We start from the raw sequence: 24009 nt of genomic DNA on the forward strand, positions 1-24009 counted from the left end.
CATCAGAGACTCTCCTCTTCTGCTAGCTTTCTTTGTGCTGGGGTATATGACCATTCCCCTGCCATTCTTGATCTTAACACTGGGTTTTTTAGGATCAATGACCATTTAGATTCTTAAATTGTTGGAGTCTTTCTCCCAATTATAGGTCCTGTGTGCTTAGTAGTTGGTCTCCTCCTTCCTATGGTGATAAGATGAGTCAATTGTTCTCCAAGCTTAAATTACTGAAGTTTAGATTAAAGACTCTTCATAAAGATGGTTATAGTGATATTACTTCTCGGGTTTCTTCTGCTAAACCAGATTTAGCCAGGTGCCAGGCTGCCTTAAAAGCTTCTCCTTTGGATTCTAGCTTACTTCAGCATAGTCAGAGACTTCTCAAAAAATTTAAGGAGCTTCGACAAGCTGAACTTGCTATTCTTTATCAGAGGGCCAAAGCGCATCACTTCATGCTTGATGACTCTAATTCTAAATACTTTTATGCTAGAGTATCTGAAAGGATATGAAGTAGTTCAATTGGTTCAATTTTTAATTGTACTGGTGTTCAATGTAATGGTACATCTGAGGTAGCTGCTGCTTTTGTAGGTTATTACAAGGAGTTGCTTGGCACTCATGCCTCGGTTATTCCTGTTCCCTCTGCTCTTTTTCAGTCTGGCAACTTTCCTCCATCTTCCCACCCTGTTTTGTTGGCTGCGGTTACTTTGTCTGAGATCAGAGGTGCACTGAATTCCATTGACCAGAATAGTAGCCCAGACATCGATGGGTATAATTCTGTTTTTTTCAAGGAAACCTGGGATATTGTAGGGACTGATTTATGTGCTGCTGTGCAGGAGTTTTTCCAAAGAGGCAAAATTTCTAAGGCTGCTAATAGCACCCTCATTACCTTAATACCTAAATGCCCAACCCCTCACAATGTAACAGACTTTCGTCCTATCTCTTGTTGCACTGTGGTTTATAAGACCATCACAAAAATCCTTGCTAATAGACTGAAAGGTTTCATGGGGGATGTGGTGGGGCCTGAACAAGCTGCTTTTGTTCAAGGTCGGGACATCTTTGATAACTCTTTTTTGGCTAATGAGTTGGCTAACAAGTACTCTAGATCTCTAATTACCCCTCGGTGCTTTGTCAAAGTAAACATTAAAAAGGCCTTCGATTCAGTTAATTGGTCTTTCTTGCATAACTGTCTTATTCTTTATGGACTGCCTTTGAGATTTGTTAAATGGATCATGGCTTGTGTTACTTCTCCTTGGTTTTCTCTTAATATTAATGGCTCGGTTGAAGGGTTTTTTGCAGGGAAGAGAGGGCTTCGACAAGGTGACCCCTTGTCCCCCTATATGTTTGTTTTGTGTATGGAGGTTCTATCTAGACAATTAAGAAAGCTTCCTCATTATAGTGGTTTTTCTTTTCACCCTAAGTGTGCAAAGTTGAAACTCACTCACTTGGTCTTTGCCGATGATCTCTTAGTCTTTACTAGAGGCGACCTTCCTTCAGTCCTTTCTGTTGTTGATTGTTTGAAGGACTTTTCTAGTTTCTCAGGCCTCACTGCTAACCCCATGAAAACATCATTGTATTTTGGAGGAGTGGCTCCTTCTGTTAAGGACCTGATCATTTCCTCTACTGGTTTTTCTGCGGGCGAGTTTCCATTTAAATATTTAGGGCTCCCTTTGTTCACCTACAGGCCTACCACTAGTATGTTCCAGCCACTTTTTGAGAAAATTAAGCAAAAGATTGGAGTATGGCCTAACCATATGCTTACTTATGCTGGGAAGGCCCAATTGATTAACACTGTACTGTTTGGTTTACATAATTTTTGGGGCGCTTGTGTGATTTTACCTAAGGGAGTTGTTAAAAGAATTTCTCAGTTGTGCAAGAATTTTTTGTGGGGTGTTGAAGATGGGGGCAAGAAAGTAGTATGTCGGAAATGGGCTGCTTTGTGTAGACCTACGGATGAAGGTGGGTTCAATATCAAGGAACTCTTAAGTTGGAACAAAGCGCAGGCAGTGAAATGGCTTTGAAAAATCGAAACTAAACCCCATTCTTTGTGGGTGCAATGGGTTCAGGCCTACTTACTTCAGGGTGTTAGTATCTGGAACGCTTCACGAAATTCTGCTACCTCCTGGTTCTGGAATAACATTCTGGATGTGAAAAATGATTTGAGTCGTCTTATGGGAATGAATGGGGCAATCTCTTTTTTAGCTGCTAGGCAGGATTCTTTCGATGCTGATCAGGTATATTGTTAGGAATTATTAATCTCATTAATTAACATATTCATATATGTGTCATTTAAATTTAGTCATAAAATTAAATCTAGATCTTATGCATGCAAACTTTAATAAAAGAGATGGAAAAATCTATTTCTCACCATCTAATTTTCGGCTATTTGGGCACCAACAAGATCTCCTTCTTGTTAGTTCTTGAGCTTTCCTTATTATGGATGAACAAGGATCCAAATTAGAATCCCTCCCAAAAGTGAATACCCAAGGAAACCTCTTAATAACTAATATTATTATGATCTAGTAATAATATAAGTTTTACTATAAAATTGACACAAAAATATTGTGTATTTCCTCTTGAAAATTTCGGCCAAGAGGAGAGATATGTGAGTTTTTATTTCTCTAAAATGTTTCACAAAAATGTAGAGAGAAAATAATTTCTTACACTAGAAATTTTATCATGAAAAATGAATGAATGATATTGAAAAGAAAACTCTTTTCTTTTTACCCATGGTGGCCGAAAAAATTGGCCTTGGGTAGCATGCCCAATGCCTTTTATTTTTGCTCTTCACAAGAGACTAGCATGCAACCCTAGTTATAGGTTTGTTCTTCTCAAAATGTTTAGCCTTGCATGCCTATACCCTAGGGTTATGATAGTGTTTGTAGAATAAAATAATTCAAACAAAACAACCCTAAAACCCCTCTAATTTCGGTCACCCATATAACTATGGTGGTCCATTTTATTTTTGTCATTTGTCAATTGTAACATATGTGACATGTTACTTGACATGTTACATTATAATGTATTTTTAACATATTAAAAATCATCATATAATTAAATATGTCACATACAAAAATAATTAGTAATTCATAATTACTTGTACCAAAATGGGTCATATAATTATAAACTACAACAACTTGTATTTATAATAATTATTCATTCTATTTTAATTGTTTCGTAAACAATAATTTTATCTAAGTAATAAAGCGATTCGATTACTTAGACCGTATCTCATTTAAACAAATTACAATAAGACACGTTAACTTTACTCACAAAATCATCCGTCAATTTTAAGCAATTTAATTAACTCTTATCGGCATACGATTAATTAAATAATCAATTAAGAGTATTTCCCTATAGTTATGACCTAAGGGGATCAACTGATCACCACCGTCGCACGACAGTAATGTCAAACTCTAGTCAGCCAATCATTACCGATATGTGTGGACCAGTTGACTGTAAAATATTACATCCCACATGTATTCTTAAAATGAGATTTAAACATGTGATCATCATGATTGACAGTTGTGATCGCATTATTGTCGGAGGACACTTATTCCAACAATCTCCCACTTGTCCTCGACAAGTGTGCGTCACCAATTCTCTTGTCCTATTACTATCTCCCACTCAATGCAAGGTGTCTTTCAGGTCGTACTTGCAAGTGATCATATCGAGAGTGGTTTCCTCGATCTGGAGAATAACTGATTGACCGGAATCATCTACCATAGATACCTTCCGAGCGTGGCCAAGCATTTCCAGTTCATTACTCCTCGAGTGGCCCTGAGATATTGTTTTAACCCTGACAAGGGGGTGGACAATTCCTATCGCACTTATTCCCTTCGACTAGCCACAGCCATCATAACCCAAAATATGCCCATTTGACCCCATTTACGAAGGTCGTAGTAACACAAATCAAAGTTAATCTGAAACTGTGCCACCTTAGGCGAACAGTCTTTAGTCAAAAGAATCAACTCATTAGAATAGTATAGTAGCTCTCGCCACGACCAGGCTATATAAATTTGCCAGAACTCTATAAGCGGTCATAAGGCCCGACAAAGTGTTCCTAACAGTCTGCCTATGTGATCGACTAGTCATCTCATATGACTCTATGGCACTTGAACTTGCCATCAATCGTATCACACTCTAGTCACTTTGAGACGTCACCTCATAGAAGTGACTATGGGCAAATACCATGTTAATCCGGGTTCACTTTAACGGAGTTCAATATTGTCTCTACAACCCGTTTGGATGTAACAAAGTATAAAAGGAGTTTTCAGATTTAAAAACTCGAACGACAAATGTGATTACATATGAACAGTCAATACCTGATTACTACTTCATATTTTTATAATCCATTTTCATCTTATGTGTAGTTGTTCATCTCAATGCAATTGAAATGACATAAGACATGACTCATCATGTTAAGCCCATGAGAAGGCTTTGGTTGGTAGGTTTTATCAACTTCTTGTACCCTACTCAACCTTACTACATTCTCGTTTTCCTTTGTAATGTATATATTTGCATTACAAAAATTTCTGAGTACGTGTCTAGATCTAATCTAGACATAAGCTCTCTAGCCTTAGAATAGCTCCCACTGTTTTCACAGTGTGCGGGACTCATCCTTCTTTCACATCTCATTATTGCAAGTGTACTCAATTTCCGTTGTAAATATCTCTCATTGTTCTTTATTGCCTAGAACGATTCTAGCAAATCTATTTCTTAAATAACATAGCCATAATGGTTCCTTAACCATCCTAATGTGTTTTGATTATGGTTTTGTCAGAAACCATGCGCAATCTCAATTGTCAATCATTTGTGTAACACCCTTACACAAAATTGCATCAAAAACACTTTGCTTTACATCCTCATTGCTTCTGCAAGCACTTAAGGGTAATATTTATGGCTTACTTGGTAACTATTACTTAAATTCGATTTGAAACAATTCATCATACTTAAAGTATATGAAGTGTTATACATCATTTCCTATTTAATTGATTCGGCAGCGGAAACAAATGGAATCAATCAAATATGTTCAACTCGATTGAACTAATCATGAATCTTATCAACATAAGACTTCTTATTTGATGCTAATATCATGTGGATTTATCTCCATAAATCCGGATATTAAAGATGTATTATAATACTCCATAAGTGTCAAATCATTCCCAATGATCAATATGTCATCCACATATAAGACTAATTAAAATTTCCGTAACTCCCACTAAACTCCATGTATAAACACAACTTCTCGACTTATCAAGAAAAGTTTTATACCATGATCAAATCATTGATTCCAACTCATTTATGTCCTACTCAAGACCCTCTCTTAAGTTGCACATTATCTCAGGATTACAAGAATCTACAAAACTCAAGACATGTATTGAATACATTCCTTCTAATTGAAGAAGTGGGTTTTAGGTTCACTTTCTATATGTATATCATCATAATGAAACACAATCCCTAAGAAGATCCAAATAGACTTAAGCATTTCAACTAGTGTAAAACCCTTTGCTACCAATCAAGCTTTGAAATCTCTCTTTATTAGTGCAAAACCCTTTGTCACTAATCAAAGCCTTTTATTTCGGATTTTCATGGCTCTAAGCCTTGTATTGAGTTGTGACTTAAACATTCTCATGTAAGTCATATGTTCATTATTTTCTAGAAGTAACATGAGTCAATTAATTTCTTTGTAAGTTGTAAGCTTTTTGCTTTCTAAAAGTAACACTAATTCATCATCTTCAACAAGTGATGAGTTTAACCTCCTAGGTTTTGAAGAAACAACGTCTTACACAAAATGTCTCATGTAGCCAAGAAAGACCAGTTTCTTGCGACATAACATTCTTTGTGGCTCTTTGAATAATTTCTCCCACTCTGTCTTCTAGAAATAAACTTGTATTCTAGAAAGACAGCTTCACGAGCCACAAACCTGTTGTACTCGTGCTTATAGTAAGGAAAAATGAGCATTTGTTTCTTTGTGAAAACTTAAAAGCATGGTACCCTACCATTTCATATCTCATATGAATCGTTTTAGATTTAGTGGAAAAATAATTTAGATAAAATGATAAAATCCCCAAAAAGGATCAAGTAACTCAAAGTAACTTGATTGAAGTCCAAACCATATCGAATAGCGTTTGATTTCTTTATCCAACCACACATTATCTCATAATGCGTGCTAAGAGAGATTAATTTGTGATACTATATCGCATTTCCTTTGGCTTATATCAAAGTCTTCACTTTGATAATCCCATCACGACTAAATCGTGATTCCTGGAACTCTTTGAACTTCTTCAAAGATTTCTCTATTTACCTTATTAAGTGAACACATTAGTGTCAACCTAAATCGTTGGTAAAAGAAAACGATCAACCTATTTTGGATCAATAATTTACAACCTCGATCTCCTTTTCAACCAAAAGGCACGAGACATCTTGCTTTGAATACAAGATACGCATATACCATAAGATTAACAACCTAATGGTTTCAAGAGTACTCGATAACTCTTTGCGTTCATCATTCCAGAATTTAAGGTTTAATCTTGGGATACCAATTTGAGTCTTGCATCATCTACATGATGTATCATTCTAGTTTGGTTTAGAATATATTAACCTTGATAATGGGCTAGCCATACATCAAATTGTGGTGTATAGGGTCACAAAAGTGAAACCTCTTTTGTATCTTAACAAGTTTATATTTTTATTTAGAGTTTATGCACTTAATAGTCATAATTAAGTACAACTATAAACCCAAAACTAGATTGATTACACAAAGACTCTATCTCTCGATATTATTTGATGCTAGTCGTCATATTATAATCATCTTATTTATCGAATACAATGATGAAAACCTCCACTGGTTTCTAATATTGACGAAGTAGTACTAGCAAAATTTATGTTAATCAAATAAACATTTAAAGAAGAAGGTCCTATTAGATGTCCCACAACTAACTTGTTGATTCTTCAATAATTTGGGGTAGTTTCCTTTCTAGCGTCCAACAATTAAGACAATGGAAACTTTATCGGTCGGGATTGATAGGTTTAGTATCGTTATTCTCAATAATTTTACTTTTAACATTACCTTGTATCAATTCCATTCTAATTTTACTTCTTTAAAACCTTATCCTTTTCTTAACGGTTTAAGAGAATGCTCCCACTCATTTCAATGAGTCTTTGCTAAGAGAAGCAAAATTGAAATTCATGAAGACTACTCTTCATTCGTTTGTTTAGTCTTAAAACTTTCATTGAAGTGGTTGCGGTATTTTGGTCAATTTTGATTTCAAACAAATCTAGTTACCAAAATGATGTAACGTTTCAAAGTACTTAACTCAATTAAGCATATGAGAAACAATTCATTGTAAGTAGATATGTTAGTCAAGAATCAAAAACCCTTTTGATTACGAATAATTTTTATCTATACTCTTCACAAGAGATCCGTACAATGGATAATACGTGGTTTTTAGAAGAAAAATTCAAGTTTTGTCTTTAGTTACGATGTTTTAATGGAGATTTGAATCAAAAATCGAAATGATATCGTATATGAATTGTGATAAAGAAATAGAACAATATGATAACGGAATAGTGGAAAACTTAACATTTATCGTTTTATTAATACTTGTAAATAACAAGTAAAGTATTTACATAGTGACCTCTACCCAACTATGATAAATGATTCCAAGATCCAAATTCATATTAACTTGGGCATCGGTAAAGCCGAATACAACCCTAATCAATATAACTCGGTGGATTAACTCTTTAATCGATTCTACTTTTAGAACTCTTGGTCGATAAAATTACATTAATATTTATCTTTAGCCCGAAACACATCCGGCAACCGTCGAGAATACTTTCGTTGAGTTCAACCCAAATTTCGAATAAATGTGTCCATGATCCAAATTTACATCAACTTGGGCATCGGTAAAGCCGAATACAACCCTCATCTTTATAAATTCGGTGGGTAGACATTTATCACCTACTTCCCCTACGTAGCAAGGTTTGTACCCCGGTAAAGCCAAGTGCACTCCCTCACGAAATAGGTTTTCATGGTTTCTACTTTTTGGTAAGGCTAAGTCTCAATTGTTTATTTTAGCGAGAGGTCATGTCAATTTATTATCTATCACGTTTTAAGTGAACTAAAGCGGTGAACTACGATAATTGTAATTGACACGGTCGATATACACGATTTAATGATAATGCATGTTTTAGTTATGGCGATTTAGCGATGCATGCAACATATAAATAAAATGCAAAGTATAAATAAAATCCTAGTATGGCCTTCCTAAAATAATAAATCTAATAAACTATTACAAATTCGGAGACCAACTCCTTTGGTCCCTTGAACTTCGGTCTTGGCACGCATTTCAAGGCAACATTCTTTGATGGATCGCCTTCTCGAGTGGCACCGTCTTCAAAGAACTCCGGAATAAAAAAATTACATAATAAATTACATAATTTCCTATTATACATATGTAATTAAAAATAAAAATAAATCTATTAAATTACAAAACGGTGATACGAGATCACAATAAATTACAACCGAATCGATATTCCCGTACATTTCGGGTAATATCAATTACTAAGGCCATACTAAGTAAAATTACATAATTCAAAAATTACATAAAATTAAGATATGACAATCATAAATAAAATGCAGCATTATAATATGTATGAACATTCCCAATTTTATGCTAAATCGCCTTTAAAGAGCCAATATCGTATATTAATCGATTTTTACGGATTTGCGTGATTTAACCTTTTAAAAAACACAATAATTACATAAATTCATATTTATGTACAAGTTAATTACCCTAACCTTCTTAGAACTCAAAATTAGTCTCCACTAACATTTGACAATAATTAACCTAGATTTCTTAACATTGTTCATGAATGGACCTAAAATACAAAATTATGTCATAAACTTCAAATTAAATCATAAAAATTTCAAATAATTTCAAAATTTGAAATTTAAACTCATGAACATTCTAGAAAAATACCATGACACTCATAATATTCAAAACTTAGGTTAAAAATTTCGAAAATTTATCGAGAAAAACAATGTTGCGGTTTATCGATTTTAACAATTATCACCATAAAAATATGAGAAAAAATTATTTTTATCAACTTTTCACTTTTAGATCTGAAATATATGATAAAATGCAACATGTGACGTTTTTCCTTAGTCATGAAGTATGTTTTAGCATTTTTACTAATTAAAGTCACTATTTATGTGATTTTTCATCAAAAATTCATAAATCATGCATAAAGACTTCATTATAGCCAAATATTTTACACACATCTTGTAAAATTGCATGTGACAACATACTAAATTTTTATGACCAGATTCGAAATATAACTCATAATAACCTATTTACTCATTTAAATACGATTTTAACTTGAAAAATCCATATTTCGAGCATAACAACTCATTTTATCATGAAGATTTACAGGACATCAATAGATAATATATGTGAAAACATATCCAAAAATCACAGAAAAAAATCGAATTTTAGCTATTTTTAGTCCAAAAATGACATTTTTATCATAAAAATCACATTTTAATGCCATTATTATATAAAATGAACAATAAAATCCATAAATAAACCAAAATGTCCTAAAAATCACTTAGGACCAGAAACTTTTAACATGCAAGGTTATTTTTAGGTTTATCTTCATAAAATCAAATTAATTAGTTTTGTATGTTAATCATATAACTCGGAAAAACTATAAATCGATTTGCATGCAAACAACCTAAGGCTCATGATACCGATTTTTAGGAATTATTAATCTCATTAATTAACATATTCATATATGTGTCATTTAAATTTAGTCATAAAATTAAATCTAGATCTTATGCATGCAAACTTTAATAAAAGAGATGGAAAAATCTATTTCTCACCATCTAATTTTCGGCTATTTGGGCACCAACAAGATCTCCTTCTTGTTAGTTCTTGAGCTTTCCTTATTATGGATGAACAAGGATCCAAATTAGAATCCCTCCCAAAAGTGAATACCCAAGGAAACCTCTTAATAACTAATATTATTATGATCTAGTAATAATACTCCCTCCATACCAGACCAATGGTAACATTGACCGTTTTGCCACTATTCATGGTCGTAGGGAATATTCGATATTATTCTTAATCTATAAGACAAAATATAGTCATGTGATATCTTGTTTGATTTATCGTCATGAGTACTATAAGAATATCAAATTTTTATAATTTTTAATAATGCGTAACAAAAGATATTTACGTTGCAAAACGTGTCTCGACAAGTGTGAAAAAGTCAATGTTACCATTGGTGTGGTATGAAGGGAGTATAAGTTTTACTATAAAATTGACACAAAAATATTGTGTATTTCCTCTTGAAAATTTCGGCCAAGAGGAGAGATATGTGAGTTTTTATTTCTCTAAAATGTTTCACAAAAATGTAGAGAGAAAATAATTTCTTACACTAGAAATTTTATCATGAAAAATGAATGAATGATATTGAAAAGAAAACTCTTTTCTTTTTACCCATGGTGGCCGAAAAAATTGGCCTTGGGTAGCTTGCCCAATGCCTTTTATTTTTGCTCTTCACAAGAGACTAGCATGCAACTCTAGTTATAGGTTTGTTCTTCTCAAAATGTTTAGCCTTGCATGCCTATACCCTAGGGTTATGATTGTGTTTGTAGAATAAAATAATTCAAACAAAACAACCCTAAAACCCCTCTAATTTCGGTCACCCATATAACTATGGTGGTCCATTTTATTTTTGTCATTTCTCAATTGTGACATATGTGACATGTTACTTGACATGTTACATTATAATGTATTTTTAACATATTAAAAATCATCATATAATTAAATATGTTACATACAAAAATAATTAGTAATTCATAATTACTTGTACCAAAATGGGTCATATAATTATAAACTACAACAACTTGTATTTATAATAATTATTCATTCTATTTTAATTGTTTCGTAAACAATAATTTTATCTAAGTAATAAAGCGATTCGATTACTTAGACCGTATCTCATTTAATCAAATTACAATAAGACACGTTAACTTTACTCACAAAATCATCCGTCATTTTTAAGCAATTTAATTAACTCGTATCGGCATACGATTAATTAAATAATCAATTAAGAGTATTTCCCTATAGGTATGACCTAAGGGGATCAATGATCACCACTGACACACGACGATAATGTCAAACTCTAGTCACCAATCATTACCGATATGTGTGGTTATTTGTAAAATATTACATCCCACATGTATTCTTAAAATGAGATTTAAACATGTGATCATCATGATCGACAGTTGTGATCGCATTATTGTCGGAGGACACTTATTCCAACATATATGACTTTTTTCGAGTCCCTCAACCTAAGGTTTTATGGCGATTTACTGTCCATGACTCAAGTGTCTACCCCAAGCATCGGTTCATAGGGCATTTAGCCGTACAAATAAAGCTGCCCACTGTTGATCTATTCATCCAACGAGGGTTTCTATGGGTTAATCGTTGTCCTTTATGTGAATCTGCTCATGAGGATCATCTGCATCTTTTCTTTAGATGCCCTTGGTCTACTGCTATATGGTCTGCTATCCAGGATTATTACTCATTTGCTACTTATTCTTGGGAGCTACCTACTATATTGGATTGGTTTTATACTCATAACAAAGGCAACAGCTGGCTTAAGAAACGTCAAAGGAGCGCTCTCATGTGTACTTTATATTATATTTGGCAAGAACATAATAATCGTGCCTTCAAAAATTCGGCTAGCTCTGTAGGTGATATTATTCAGCTAGTTATTGGTCGATTTAACCTTAAGAAGTTTCATTGTTCCTTTGGGCTGACTGAAGCTACCATTATTCGTTCCATGTAAAGGGTAGTCTTCTTGTAGGGGACTTTTCTGGTCTCCTTTTGTAGACGGGTTGAGGGATCTTGTTATGTTTTTCTATTTATATGAATAAGATCCTCTTGCTTTTCTGCAAAACAACAACAACACTATTATTATTATTATTATTATTATTATTATTATTATTATTATTATTATTATTATTATTTATTTATTTATTCTCTATCAGGACCTCCTTCAACTCTTCACTAATTTATCCCTCCTCAAGCAACCATACTTCGACCTCCATTTGACTCATTAACACTCCCTCCTTTCAACTTTTATCACCCCACTTCTCTAATATATGTGAGGATTATTATATTGAAGTGGGGTGATAAAAGTTGAATGGAAGGAGTATTGTTATCATCTTCTATGAGAATTATCACAAATCAGCTTCAATAAGCCCAAACTACTATTAAAAAACACCATTATGAAGTATGAAATTAAAATGGAGACTCCATGAATTATTAGCTAGATACATATAATATTGGGTGGATTAATGAATAATTCGGTAGTTTAATAGGTAAATAAGTAGGTTAATGGGTAATTGAAATAGTAAAGAGGCGATTTAATTGATCACCTAATGAACTAAGTTAGCAAATACGATTAATAAGATCATGATATAAATTAATGTATAAAGTTTAGGAGTACACCATAAAATTTGGAAAATGTATGTGTACAACATGAAAATCGGAAATTTCGGGGTACAACGTAGAATTTCCCATAAATAAATTAACCATCCTATTCCTACACATTTGTAACAGAGCTTTAACCATCTCTATGTAATCTATCCTATGCAATTGAAGAGATGATTGAAAACATGTATCTCGTGAGAGAGAATTCTATGAGACAGTGCCACAGTGCCACACTGCCACACTGCCACTAGCTAGACCAACAAATCAACTACTCCCTCCCAATCAATTGTATACCTTTATTATTTAGGAGAATTTTAAATAAAGATAAACAAATGAACGGAGCACATAATAAAAAATGAAGAATACGTAAGCATGCCTTATACAAGTTGAGACCGTCTCTCCCATAAAACTCGCTGGAGGAGAAACGGGACAGGCTATCAATCCTCAGGTTTATCAAGTGTTTTGCCAAATAGCCGCAAGCCTTCCATAGCAGTTTGTATCTTCTCTGATATGGTCGAATACAGCCATCTTTGAGCTGCTTCGTCTAACTTATAAGGTGAGATATTTGGCCAGCCAAGCCTAGGAGAGGAGTCATCACGAGATTCTGCTAATGCAGTCTCCCTTAGTCTCGGAAGATCAAATTCTATCGGGTCACCAACAACTATCTTAATGTGCTTATTGCTAAGCGGAAATGGTGGTCTCCTACCGAACATGTAATCCTCTGGCATTACCTGAAACACATGAGAGCAAACAACATCCCGGAATGTGAGCACAACAATGATGAACCCATTTTTATTCCCTCTATCCCCTTTTCATCGTCTTATTTGACTTAGCTTGTCAAGCTAGGTCAACATTAACCAATACATTTTTCACAATATACCTTTGCTTTATCCTTTATAGATGATACTATGAATATAGTTGTCAGGATTAACTATGCAAATACAACATTACAACGAATACCGCAAATGGCAGGGTGAGGGAAGGTCATAAAAAGGCGGCCTGCCGGCCTTACTTATTCCTGTCACACAGAATGGTCGTACGGCTGTCGGGCTGTATACAGATGACCAAAATTGAATATACCACAAATTGCATCAAATGTACGCTTCTCCACAATTTAAAGAGCTATAACTAGTAAGAGCCGTGCGTTGTAACTCTACATCTATTTGGAAAAATTTATGGTCATCGTCGATTCGTCTATACATCTTAAAACAGTAAACGAGTAATAGATGGGTGCCCTGAGGGGGTACCTGATGGAAGCCATGATGGACAATAGGTAATATTATTGGAGTCACTGGTGCACGGACAATAAGGCTAGCAGTTCCCCATTTCAAGCGTCGTATAGGAGCGTCCTCTTGTGACACCTTCCCTTCAGGAAATGTGTGCAGCTGTTCAGGAACGATCAAGGACATTTTCAAGGTAAGCAGCAAACATGGATATGAAGAAAGGCTACAGTTTCAGGAAAGGAGCTTTATGATTTGCTACTGTCAAGCAGCTTTACCCATGTTAATTAATAGTGGTAATCTGCCTCAAATAAATATTCAATGAATTCCTCGGAACTCTTACACTCACGAGTTCAGTAATTTAAAGATCTTTCAATAAAATTTAATTCTATATATTATACACAACGATTACTCCAATGCTGCAGTAAATTCTATATATTATCCACTAAAGATGAATAGCTTTACAAACATCAGGAGTTGTATGGCAGTAAGAAAACAGGTGTTTTGAAAGTCAAATGTACATGAAGACAGTCGTGATCCAGTGGAAATACTAAGCAAGATAGCATCATAATAAGCAAAATAGCAAGGGATGCTTGCTGGCAAGTCAAGATGTACTTTTACAGCACAAGGATTGAGAATAGCAGGGCCATACCCATTCTCCATCAATTAAACGCTCAAGGGCTTCATTCATGTGTTCTTGATATATTCCACCACCTCTGGTTATTGGAATGCATTTTCCTGTGGCATTTACTCTGTTCAGACTTCAGATGTAAGCCCAACTCACATGCATTTCATCCACGAAAATCTGCTAAAGCTAAAGAAAATTTTCAGTTATCACAAGCATAGTTCTCTTGTGAAAAAACCCAACAATAACATGATCCAACACGTCTCCTTGCAGCTGAAAAACATTGCAACTAGCAAATGAGACACCCAATGTACGGAAAACAAATGAAGTTTTATGTAGGGAAGCCCTATTTCCACTGGCCTAATATCTTATGCCACTGGAATATCGGATTTGATGTACCCAAAATACCGCTCAATATACCTCACTACCCTATAATATCTTGGCATTTTCGCGGTGTTGTACACGGCCCCAGTGGCAATATGCTTGCCCTTTACGTAATCTTTTCCCAAATGACATCTTCCGCAAGTGTAGGAAAAGCAAATAGCAGGCACGACTTTTTAACAGAGTGCATCCACCATTTAAGAAACTTAGGCTGTCTCAATGACTTTTGGGCCCTGTTGAAAACTTTCATCTTAGGCTCTTGAATTGAAATTTATGATAGTCATGAAATGTTTGACACACACACACACACACACACACACACACACGCGCGCGCGCGCACACACACGCGCACACACACACGTGCACACACACACGCGCACACACACGCGCACACACACGCGCACACACACACACACACACACACGCGCGCGCGCACGCGCACACACACACACACGCGCGCGCACGCACGCGCGCAAATAGAACATGTTTAAAATTGAACATGTTTCCGAGAATCTAATAGAACATCCATAGACAATCTTGTTAAATGTACAAGTTTACTTCACCAGACAACAACCTCAGGTCCTTCAGTCAAAAATACCCTACATAGAGCAAAAAAGCAAACTAAAATACTAGGATCTCTCATGTTTAAAATTAAAAAGAGTCTTAACAAGTTTCTGTAAAAGCAAATACACACGGGTACCTTACTTCGTTAGACAAATTTAGTACAAATTGAACTCACATTAATCCTAGATTGAAACAGTAATTAAAAACGTTTTAGTTTGATATAGCTATCTATGCCCTCGCGTTACTCTTTAGTAGATCAATGCCCTCATAAAATCTTAAACAGCTAGATCATTACACAAGAATAATCCTCTTCAATGAAAAGCAAGATATTTGACCTCTGACTAATAAGCTACACTTGAGATGTTACAGCAACTAATATACTCTAACATGACTTAGTTTTAATTATGTGAGGAGCACTGAGGGGAAGGAGAGCGTGACAAGGAGGCGCAAGGCGGGAGCAAAGGTGCACGTCTCATAGACATGAGGTGCACTGTTTTGCCAACAACTTTGCAAGTGTCAAGACTAAAATTTTGTGTAATAAAGCCTAATTTTTAGTATCTTAAGGAGGGAAAGCTAGGCCTAGGGATAATGCTTCAAAAAGAATGACAAAATAAAAAGAACTAGAAGGGAAAGATGTGGAAATTGCATAGTTGCACGCCTTACTAGCTACGCGCCTACGCATTGTCTAAAAGGCACGTTGAAGCATTTTGGTTAGTGCCTCACTGAACCTTGGGCTTAAGCGCACCAGATGAATGCTTTTAAGCTAAGCCAAAGTTCTCTCCATCCTAGTTTAAGAGTTCATTGTACTTTTTAAAGTAATGCATGATCATACCAAACTATACATTTCATATGCTTGCAATAATGACATACTGCGAATAAAAAAATTGTCCGTGCAGTGTTGCTAAACCAATTTTCCTGTTAGATTTAACAGGAAAAAAAATGAAAATTCATCTACAGGATACCGCACAGTGCACATAAAGACAAAATACGAGTGCCACAAAGGAAAACAAGATCAAATTCATGCTTGCCATAACCGAAAAGACAGAGAGACATTATAAACGGCTCACCAATCCGAAAACAATATGATAACATTTTATTTTTAAAGCATATGTCTTCAGCAGCAAGTACCCATCTAGCCAACCTTGCATCTGTTATTGGGAATCCCTTGAAGCCCCACATTAGTGGATCATCTAACCTGTCCAAATAGCAGCTACGACAATCAAACAAGTCTATTTAACAAAATACAAAAAATGCTAAACAATGTCACACATTATGACTACACAACATTTTGCTACTTTTATGTTCTTTCATTGTTTCTCAAGCCTGTACTGATAACTGTGATAAGTGACAAATTGATAATCTTAAGCCATTTGTACATCCACTGAAGTGAGCAAATACATGTAAGAAACGGTCTACCAAGTCATCAAAAAGGAAACAATAAACAATCTGCTTCTATCATTTGAAGGCAAAGAAGATGAAGTCTTTCTTCAGGAAAACTAAGAAACACTTTTGCTACAGATTTATGAGTGGAAAGACTTTAACCCCACCTTTTCCAGCTCCTAAGTCTTGAATACATTGATAGGATAAATTAATTTCCCCACAAGCTGAAGCGCCACCCTCAAACAAATAAAATGAAGTTAGTCCAATGGCAATGGCGGTTGGCACCCTTGGTTTTAACACTCATCTTGACAAATATGATTGTTATATACTCAAGAACACTATCCGACATCAATTATACTCACGGATATTCTCTCAAAGGTTTCAACTTTTCAGAGGGAGTAGATTTAAAGAATACCTATGTTACCCTTACCCCCACCCCCACATACTCCCGTCACCACTCTCGAAAACTCCTTACTCTAGGAAATTTGAGGGTGGGGTTGGTGTTGCCGTGGTTTGGCTGTGTTTCAAATAGGTGGTTTAGGGGATGAAGATAGTTATTTCCAGCTATAGAAAGGGTGTCTGCCCCCAAAGACAAGGCATTTGACATGTGTGACACTTGTTGAGAATATTTGTTGTTGTATATTGTGCGATCAAATCGGCCAGCATAACAAATGTGACTCCCCTCAACCAAGACACAATGGCAAACGCAAATTTTAATTTGGTACAGCATTATTGTAGACCCTAATATTTTCACCAGCAACATGAAACAAAGTGAAGAACTTCACTATTTTTCATAATATTCTCTTATTTGGTACTCCCTCCGTTCCGGTCAATTGTTGTCCTTTCGTTTTGGCACAAAGACCAAGGAAAGAGGAATAGGCCAATAACTAATTGACAACAACAACAACAACAACAACATCAGAGCCTTAATCCCAAAATGATTTGGGGTCGGCTGACATGAATCATCTTTTCGAACCGTCCATGGGTGAACGCACGCCTCAAAATGCGAATAAAAAAAGGAAAGATGAAAAACAAAAAGGAAGAACGAAAATGTAATGGAAAGTCAAGGTGAACTTAGGGGTTTTAAAATCGAATTCCGTCTTTCTTATAGATTTTACCTGGTTCATTCCGGATCCTTAACGCTATTTCGGTTTTTAAAAATCGTTTTAATTTTTTCTCTCGAAATCGTTTTTAATAACTAATTGACATGTGGAACAAATTGAATGAGAATGATCAAATTACTCATCAAGTTCATTCTTAAAATAGAAAGGACAACAAATGACTGAGACACCCAAAAATGGAAAAGGACAACAAATGACCGGGACAGAGGGAGTATGTAAGAATGTAGTACTTCTTCCGTCCTACTTTTAGGGTGTATTTGGATAGCAAAAGTGGAGAGAAAGGGAGGGGAGGGGGAAGGAGGGAAGGGGAAGGGAGAGGAGGGAAGGGGAGGGGGAATGGAGTGTGGTTGTTTGGATACAATTTCCCTCCAAATCTTGCCTATTGTGGAGAGATTTTGATTAGGCTTGGAGGAGGGAAATTGGATCCCTTCAAATCTCTCCCCCTCCATTTCCCTCTACCCTCATTTGCTATCCAAATAAAGGATTTTAAATCCCCTACTCTCCCTTCCTTTCTTTTCCCTCCAAATACCTCAATCCAAACACACCCTTATTGTCCCCTCTTCCCTCCTAATGTATCCCCAAATTAATCGTCTCCTTTTTAATTTTACAAAGAAGAGTTAACGTCCAATGTTCCCCCCAGTTAATTAACTATTCTTCCATCATACGGAGTAAATTAATTTGTCCTCATATATCATAATTCCTCAAACCAAAAGTAGGACACAAGATAGATGGGATGGAGAGAGTACGAAACAATTCGGTGTATGATCCACCAAAGGTCCTGTAACCAAGGTAAAACATTCACCAACCCTAAAAAAAAGCATTAAGTAAGCCGGAAATTACTCCCTCCATCTCGATCATTTATTTATTCGTATAATAACTGTATGCATTTAGAACAGCATGATAAACAAATAACTGAAACATCAAAATAAGGAGCTACATGAAAACAAATTGGCATAATATTTGACACAAATCAAACAAAAAGAAAAGATTGAATAAAAGCAAGAGAAAAGGAGACAGACGTGGACATGTGATTACTGACGGTGAGGAGAGGAACGCCGACAGGACGAGATCGAACTAGATGGAGAAGAGTGTCGGCGTTGTGTACAGTTGTATTGTTCATCACCGCCGTCACCGCTTTCGCGAACGTGCCGATCGCCGTGATGATAGATTTACGGGGAACACCAGCGAGGTGTCCACTACGCGCCGCCCATTCCATCGTCCTCCTTCCCACCTCTCCCATTTTTTAAAAATCTCCTCTTTTTTTCGGTTTCTCGTAGAGGTGGTTGTTGGTATGGGCGGGGGGCCATCATAAGATTTACAATGCCCAAACCGTTTCCGAACTAACCCACAGTACAACCTACTAGCCCAATTTATTTTTTACTTCCCTTGGCTTTTCTTCAACAAACTAGTTTTGTAACCCGTACAATGCACGAAAGATCTGTAGTTATATATTGTTAAGTAAATTTTTATGTGGTACTTTAGTGTCATTTTTGAATTTGAAAAACACCATGTTTTGGTAATTTTTACCGAATTAGGTTATGCGAGGTCAATGCGGTCTTACTCGTTGCGTATTGAGCGTATATTTGTGTTTAATGTAAAATAAAGGAATTAAGTACGTAAATAGAGGTTGACACGTGAGATTTGGTGACGCGCAAAACCCAATGTGGGAAACGACCGCGGGAAGGGACGGTACCCTTTGCACTAGCTTGTTAATATGAGAATGAGTACAATGGAGACGGTATGTGAATCTAGCTAGCACAATATGTTGCGTGTATGCGTGAGATCTTGAATGCACTTTCTTGTTTGCCTCCTTGACTATTTATAGGGTAAGAACCCTAGATGTATCCTACTCTGTTATGGTAAGGAATATTAGTCCTTCCACACTTTTTTCCATAAACGAAGTCTCTTGCCTTATTCTCCCTGATCTCCCTGGATTCTCCCCCTGAATTCTCCTTGACAACTTTACAACACAAGGACTCCCCTTGCTCTTCGGCTTCTTGTGATTGACCTACTTCCACGGCCCAGCTCTTCAGACGGAGTCAAATGGGCTTGCTTCTTATTAGGCTAAGGTGCAGATTTTAGCCCAAACACACCATCACAACTTTTGTGCATGAAAGCTCCACTGTTCGTCGTCATCTAACATTTTACGTTAAAAACAACTTTAGTTATATATTCCTATTCCTAAGGATTACAGAGTTCGTCAAGGCAAGGGAAATTCAATATTTTTTTTTTTTTTACAGTCAGTACTTCCATATGTGTACACTACTAAAATTGGCACATTGCTACGCTTACATTCTTTATTATTTGCACAACACTTATGACTTACCTTCAATGTTAACTATTAAGTGACTAACATAAGAACATGAGAACATCTTAAACAAAAAAGAACAAATTAGTAATGATAAAGAAATTTCAACAAATGTCTTGACATATTACATAAGATAGCCGATATATAGCCTTGTTCGTCAATTAAAGATGGATAGAATCATAGTGTCATAGCTACTCATAGGGGTGGTTAGAATATGTGGAATGAGTTAGCACAATTTGACTATTTAAGTAATACTTCCTCTGTTCCAATTATTTGTTGTCATTTTTTTTTTTTTTGTGTCTCGGTCAAATGTTATCCTTTCTATTTTAAGAATAAACTTGATGAACAATTTGATCATTCACAATCAATTTGTTCCACTTGTCATTTAGTCATTACCCATTTCTCTTTCCTTGGTCTTTGTGTCAAAACCAAAGGACAACTGTTTTGGTATTTTTCTACCGAATTATGTTATGTAAGGTCAATGCGGTTTTACTCGTTGTATGTAGATTGTATCGTTCGTATTAATGCTACGTATGGAAATTAGAGACGTAAATAAAGATTGACACAAGAGATTTGGTGACGCGGAAAACCCAATGTGAAAAACGACCGCGGAAAGGGACGATACCCTTCCAAGGATTGCACTAGCTTTTGATATGAGAACGAGTACAATGGAGGTGACGAGATAATATAGCTGGCACAATGTGTTGTGTTTATATGGTAGTTCTTGAATGAATATTCTTCCTTGTCTTCTTGGCTTTTTGTAGGGTAGAAACCTAGCCTTGTCCTACTCCTTGTATGGCAAGTAATCGTGGTCCTACCATGCTTCTTTCCATAAACGATACCTCACTTTCTATTTTCCCTGATCTCCCTGGAATCTCCCTGAAATCTCCCTGATGATCTACAACACGCGGGCCTCCCTTGGCCGTTAGTCTCCTTGGCCCAATTCACCAAATCAGCTCTAATGGACCTAATTCTGTTTTTGCCCAATATGCAGAAATTGACCCAAACAGTTTGCCCCTGATTCCTTGTGAGACACTTCTCGAGGCGTCGAGTAAGGAATTATGAATGTTGAGTCCCGCGCCGTCTTTTGCACAGCTTCCCAAACACTCATCATTGCCCCTACTCTTTCTCCTCATTTCCAGCACCCTACCCTTCTCTCCTCCTTTATAATCTCAACTACTCACCTATCTTTCTCATTAACTTCAAAATTTGAAACCCCAACTCCTCTCTAAAACCCTTCTTCTCCCCCTGTTTTCTCTGACTTCCGCCGTTTCCACCGCAGCTTCGCATCACCACGTACTCCTTTCTTTCTTTAATCCTCTTTTCTCCCCTTCTTTGATTATGGGTAAAGCTCGCCATACCGCCTCAACCTCTACTCCGACCGACCAAAACCCAGACCCTACCTTTCCATCCCGCAACCTCTTCGTTCACCCCCATGACTGCAACTCTTCCCTGACCACCACCGACATCCCCTTAATCAAAGAGTTACTGGGGCTTGGCGACGGGGTTGATATCGCCATTCCTGAGCCCGGTCAAAAGGCGGATGCCATCTGTGCGGGATGGGTTTGCTTTTACCTCTACCCCTTTAGATACGGTCTTCGATCCCCCTTCCCCAAGCTGATGCAAGACTTCCTTCGAACCAACAACTTCGCCATGGCCAAAATTTCTGCCAATATTTGGAGGGTTCTCCTCTATTCTTTGTCGGCCAGCCAGAATACGAGCAGTACCATCTGCCTTGGTGAGCTGGCTCACATGTACGAGATCCGGTCTCTGGGGAGGGGCCAGTTCTCGTTCCGTGGTCATGGCGAGACTCCTTTTAGGCATGTGTCGAAGTCCAGAGACGAGAAATGGCTCGAAGAGTTCTTCTACCTGAGGAAGGCCTCCATTCAGCCTCCTGCCGATTATATTTTTGAAGACTGGGTCATAACCTCTAGTAAGTAGCTCTCCTGATGCCTGTTTTCATCTTTCCAATGCTTACCGACTTACTTTTTATTTCTGCGCAGGCCCCTGCAACCTGACTCGTCTGGGTGACCCAACATCTGCCCGCAATAAACTGTTTTGTATCTCCCTCTCCGATAGGAAGTTCCCTGATCTGCTACCTGGCTTCTCACCTGCATCTTCTTCTAATCCACAACAATCATCTCACAGTATGTCTTTCGGTATATTACCTCATTTTATCGTGCTAACTGTTTTATCTTGATCCCTTCTGACGCCTGACGTCTCGCTGACTGCAGGTACCAAAGTTGACCCTCTAGAAGCTATTCTTCAGAGTGCTAAGAGAAAGAGGTCCGCTGGGAGCCCTGATGTGCCTTCTGCATCTAAGAGGAGTGCCCCTACTGCTTCCTTTCAGACTCCTCCCACCCATCCTAGCTCTGTTCGTCCTGAGCCTATGGAGGCTAGTCCTCTGTCCCGTCATCCTCCGACTCCTCCAGCAAGGCCTGCTGCTGCTGCTAGTGGCGGTATCATTGCCCATTTTCCTGAGGGTTTCGGGAATATAGACCAGGTGCCATACTGACCATAAATTGACCAGATCCTGTTTCCTTCATTGGTGGAGGCTTTTGCCGAGTTCTCCCCCGAGGAGATGGCTGAAAATGACGTGCATAACGCATTTATGGTAAGCATTCTTCTTCTACCGTCTTTCTTGTTTTGAATTTTTCCTGCTGAACTTGCTGATTTCATCTCTTTTCAATAGGCTTTTCAATTAGCCCTCTATAATAGGAAGATGATCAATGTGGTTCAGACCACCAGCCGGGCTACTAGTGCCAAGAATCAAGAGCTTACTAAGAGCATTGCCGACCTGGAGCAGCAGCGCCTTAACCTTAGGGGGCGTGTGGTGGAATTGAAAGCTGAGCTAGCTGGCGCCAAGAAGAAATTGAAGGAGGGGGCTGATCAGTTGGCGCGCACTCAAGAAGTGTGCAGTACTTTCTCTGATTCCCTTAAGCGCTCTAACGAAAAGATTGGCGAGCTGATCTCCCTGGCCACAAACATTGTTGCTTATGCTACCTGGCGGGGCAAGATCAGCGGGATGCGTGCTGCACTGGCTGAGCCTCCTACCCTGCAGTCCATAGAGGAGGAAGAGAGGCAGCTGGAAACCCTTTACCCCGTCCAACCTGATTTGAGCGTGCTGATACCTGAGGTTGGAGAGGTGAATTCTCTTGCACTGATGGAGGAGATTGCTGCTGGGGAAGCTGGTTCCTTCTAGGAGGTTGTCGTTGCTGAGGGAGCTCAAGAGGCTGCTGGTACTGAGGGCGTGCAACCTGGTCCTGTACCTGAAACGGAGGGTCAGTAGAAGAAGGCAAAAGAGGTGCCAGAGTGAGTGGTCATTGATCTGGCCTCCAGTTAAAAGTTTTTATTTTTAAAATTTCTTTGAATGATAGTCCGACCCTGTGTGGTGCAAACTTGTAAGAATTTCTAGACACTTTTTTTTTGCTTTGTGTTTTTCGCCTTGGTGGCGTCTGTTTAAACTCTAGGCCATGCCATCCTTAGTGGCGTGCTTGGCAGTATTTTGAAATGAACCTTGCTCAGTTTTGGCAAGCTTTCCAATATGATGACTTTATGCCCCCTGCTCAGGGAGCTGTTGTTTTAGCTTATTAGCTGATTTTAGTCGGTAGTGGCCGTGTCAACCTAGGAGGTTGATTTAGACCAGTCGTGTCAGCCTGAGAAGGCTAATTTAGACTTAGCTAGCCGCCGTGTCAATCCAATGACTGAGTTTAGGCGTAAGCCGCGTTCTGAATAGAGGTGGTCGTGTCAACCTGTGAGGCTGATTTAGACCAGTCGTGTAAGCCTGAGAAGGCTGATTTAGACTTAGCTAGCTGCCGTGTCAGTCCAATGACTAATTTAGGCGTATGCCGCATTCTGACTACTTAACCTTGTTCATGACGCAAGGTGTGTTCATCATGTTTAAAGCTAACAG

The 24009-nt window shown here is 37.3% G+C and overlaps 1 protein-coding gene across 1 annotated transcript; it reads right to left on the bottom strand.

Annotated features, from left to right (window-relative positions):
- Positions 1 to 12501: 12501 nt before the first annotated feature.
- Positions 12502 to 19071, bottom strand: LOC141586796 (N-acylphosphatidylethanolamine synthase-like). Its single transcript, XM_074408147.1, has 5 exons — positions 18808 to 19071; positions 16355 to 16482; positions 14370 to 14455; positions 13745 to 13882; positions 12502 to 13228 (listed from the first exon to the last, which is right to left on the bottom strand). The coding sequence occupies exons 1-5, from the start codon at positions 19026 to 19028 to the stop codon at positions 12935 to 12937; spliced, it is 867 nt and encodes a 288-aa protein (XP_074264248.1). The 5' UTR covers positions 19029 to 19071; the 3' UTR covers positions 12502 to 12934.
- Between the last annotated feature and the right edge of the window lie 4938 nt (positions 19072 to 24009).

Source organism: Silene latifolia, chromosome 6 (genome assembly GCF_048544455.1).
Source record: "Silene latifolia isolate original U9 population chromosome 6, ASM4854445v1, whole genome shotgun sequence".
Classification (NCBI taxonomy): Eukaryota; Viridiplantae; Streptophyta; class Magnoliopsida; order Caryophyllales; family Caryophyllaceae; genus Silene; species Silene latifolia.

Coding starts and splice junctions, on each gene's coding strand:
- LOC141586796 (XM_074408147.1), bottom strand. CDS start 19,028: ATGGGAGAGGTGGGAAGGAGGACGATGGAATGGGCGGCGCGTAGTGGA. Junction 13,883..14,369: donor GTTTAATTGATGGAGAATGG/GTATGGCCCTGC, acceptor GTTCCTGAACAG/CTGCACACATTTCCTGAAGG. Junction 13,229..13,744: donor TCCATCATGGCTTCCATCAG/GTACCCCCTCAG, acceptor CATGTGTTTCAG/GTAATGCCAGAGGATTACAT.